At 48.7% G+C, this 1,784-nt stretch overlaps 1 protein-coding gene across 1 annotated transcript; it reads right to left on the bottom strand.

Moving 5' to 3' along the window:
* Positions 1 to 113: 113 nt before the first annotated feature.
* On the bottom strand, positions 114 to 1,718 carry LOC111664242 (uncharacterized; the record flags this gene model as incomplete). The annotated part of the gene is made up of 3 exons (XM_023418760.2): positions 114 to 920; positions 1,313 to 1,419; positions 1,582 to 1,718. Coding segments are annotated over 3 exons (980 nt in total), but the record flags the coding sequence as incomplete, so codon positions are not given.
* Between the last annotated feature and the right edge of the window lie 66 nt (positions 1,719 to 1,784).

Raw genomic sequence — 1,784 nt, forward strand, 5'->3', positions numbered from 1 at the left:
TGAACATAAATTCAATAAAACAAAAGAGTCCTTCTGAGGATTGAGCCCCGCTGGCTGTGGGAGGAGATGGAGGGGTCTCGAGCTTTTTTTTTTCTTTTCTTTTTTTTTTTCTCTTAAAAAGGAGCGAGACAAAAGATTTTTAAAGCAAAGAGACGACAAAAAACAACAAAAAGCACCCTGGACTTCATGAGCGTTTCTGCCTCTTGGAATGTCGCTGCTGGCTGGACCGGTCATCGTCGCTGCTCGCCCCCCCTGCGTCACCCCGGCCCCCCCGCTGACGAGTTCTCCGTGTGTCCCGCTCACCATCGCTATCCGGCTCCCTGTAATCTTTCCTGCCTGAGGTGGCAGAGGTCCGCTTACTTCTCCTCCTTCCATCATCATCACCCTCCTCGTCATCCTCCTCCTCATCATCCCCCTCCTCCTCTTCTTGTTCTTCCTCACTCTCGCTCTCCTCATCCCTCCGTCCTCGACAATTTCTGCTTTTCTTACTGTTTGATTTGCCATTCTGCATCTTCTTCTTCGGCTCCTCTTCCTGCTCTTCATCCTCCTCCTCCTCCTCCTCTTCCTCCTCCTCTTCCTCCTCCGCCTCCTCAACATCTTCTTCTTCCTCGTCTTCCTCAGATGTTGCTGGGGCTTGGCTGACTCGTTTGCGTGAACGCCGGCGGAGGTAGCTGAGGCCAGGCAGCAGCTTTTGGAGCAGCTCGGTGAAGGTCTGCTCCGTCTTGACCATACAGGAGAGCACGGTGCTGCCCTGCTGGTTATACTCCTCTGCGTTGGAGAAGACCAGCTTGATGTCTTCCAGGAAGTCCTGGGCGTGACGATACGAACCCTGGCTGAACTTTCCCAGCATCGTCTGGAAATCCATGGGCTGAGAGATGATGTCCAAGTAGTCCTCTGCCTCCTCGGCGGACACGGGCTCCCTGAAAAAGGGGCAGAGCGTGAGCCGAGGGCCACGTGAGACTCAACGCTAAGGATCAGATCAATTCATGATGTCTAAACTTTGTCAGTCATTCCGGTAGCAGGTCATGTCAATGTACAACAACTAAAACAAAAGATTATAATCCAATTCAACGTATTTACAACGTGTCTGGGCTCATTATGGTCAGTGCACTGCCTAGAAGGAAGTGTTGCCTGAGAAGCTCTGGGCTTGGACATACCAGGGATGAATTAGACACCCCTTGTTTGAAGAGGTTCAGTTATTACAGTTAGTGTTAACTACTCCAAACAATGTGTGGTTGCTCAAGAGTCAGTGTACTCACTACACTGAATACAAATTTTATTTTCACGCATGCAGATTATGCTCGCTGCTCACCTGAAAGGCCAGCTGTAGCGGAATTTCGTCAGTTTCTTGAGGATTTCCTCACACCTCTCCAGTTCCAGCGCCTGCCTGCGTACTCCTGACTGGGAACTCTGTCGCACCTGCAGGAACCGCACACACAGGCAACAATCAGAAAAAAAGCAATAATACAAAACTGATTTATTTTATGTTCTCAATGCAAATTTTCAAATGTCTGCAGGTTTGTGAAATACAAATGAACTCCTGCCATCACGTTTCCTACTTCAATCCTTACGGTTTCTTACCAGGTCATCAATGTCTGCAGGGCTGTTGGGGCCGGCCCTCTGTTTGCTGCTCTGACTACTAGACGACTGCTTCTTGGATTTACTTTTTGAACTTTTCTGCCGTGATGAAGTCTGCTTATTTTTCTTCCTTGATCTCACTGTAGAGAAACAAGAAAAATAAACAGAAATTAACGTCATGCTGCAGTTCTGCTTCTGGAATCTAA

The sequence above is a fragment of the Seriola lalandi genome, unplaced genomic scaffold, assembly GCF_002814215.2.
Source record: "Seriola lalandi dorsalis isolate HSWRI2012SDOR001 ecotype SW California unplaced genomic scaffold, Sedor1 jcf7180002001409, whole genome shotgun sequence".
In the NCBI taxonomy this organism is placed as follows: domain Eukaryota; kingdom Metazoa; phylum Chordata; class Actinopteri; order Carangiformes; family Carangidae; genus Seriola; species Seriola lalandi.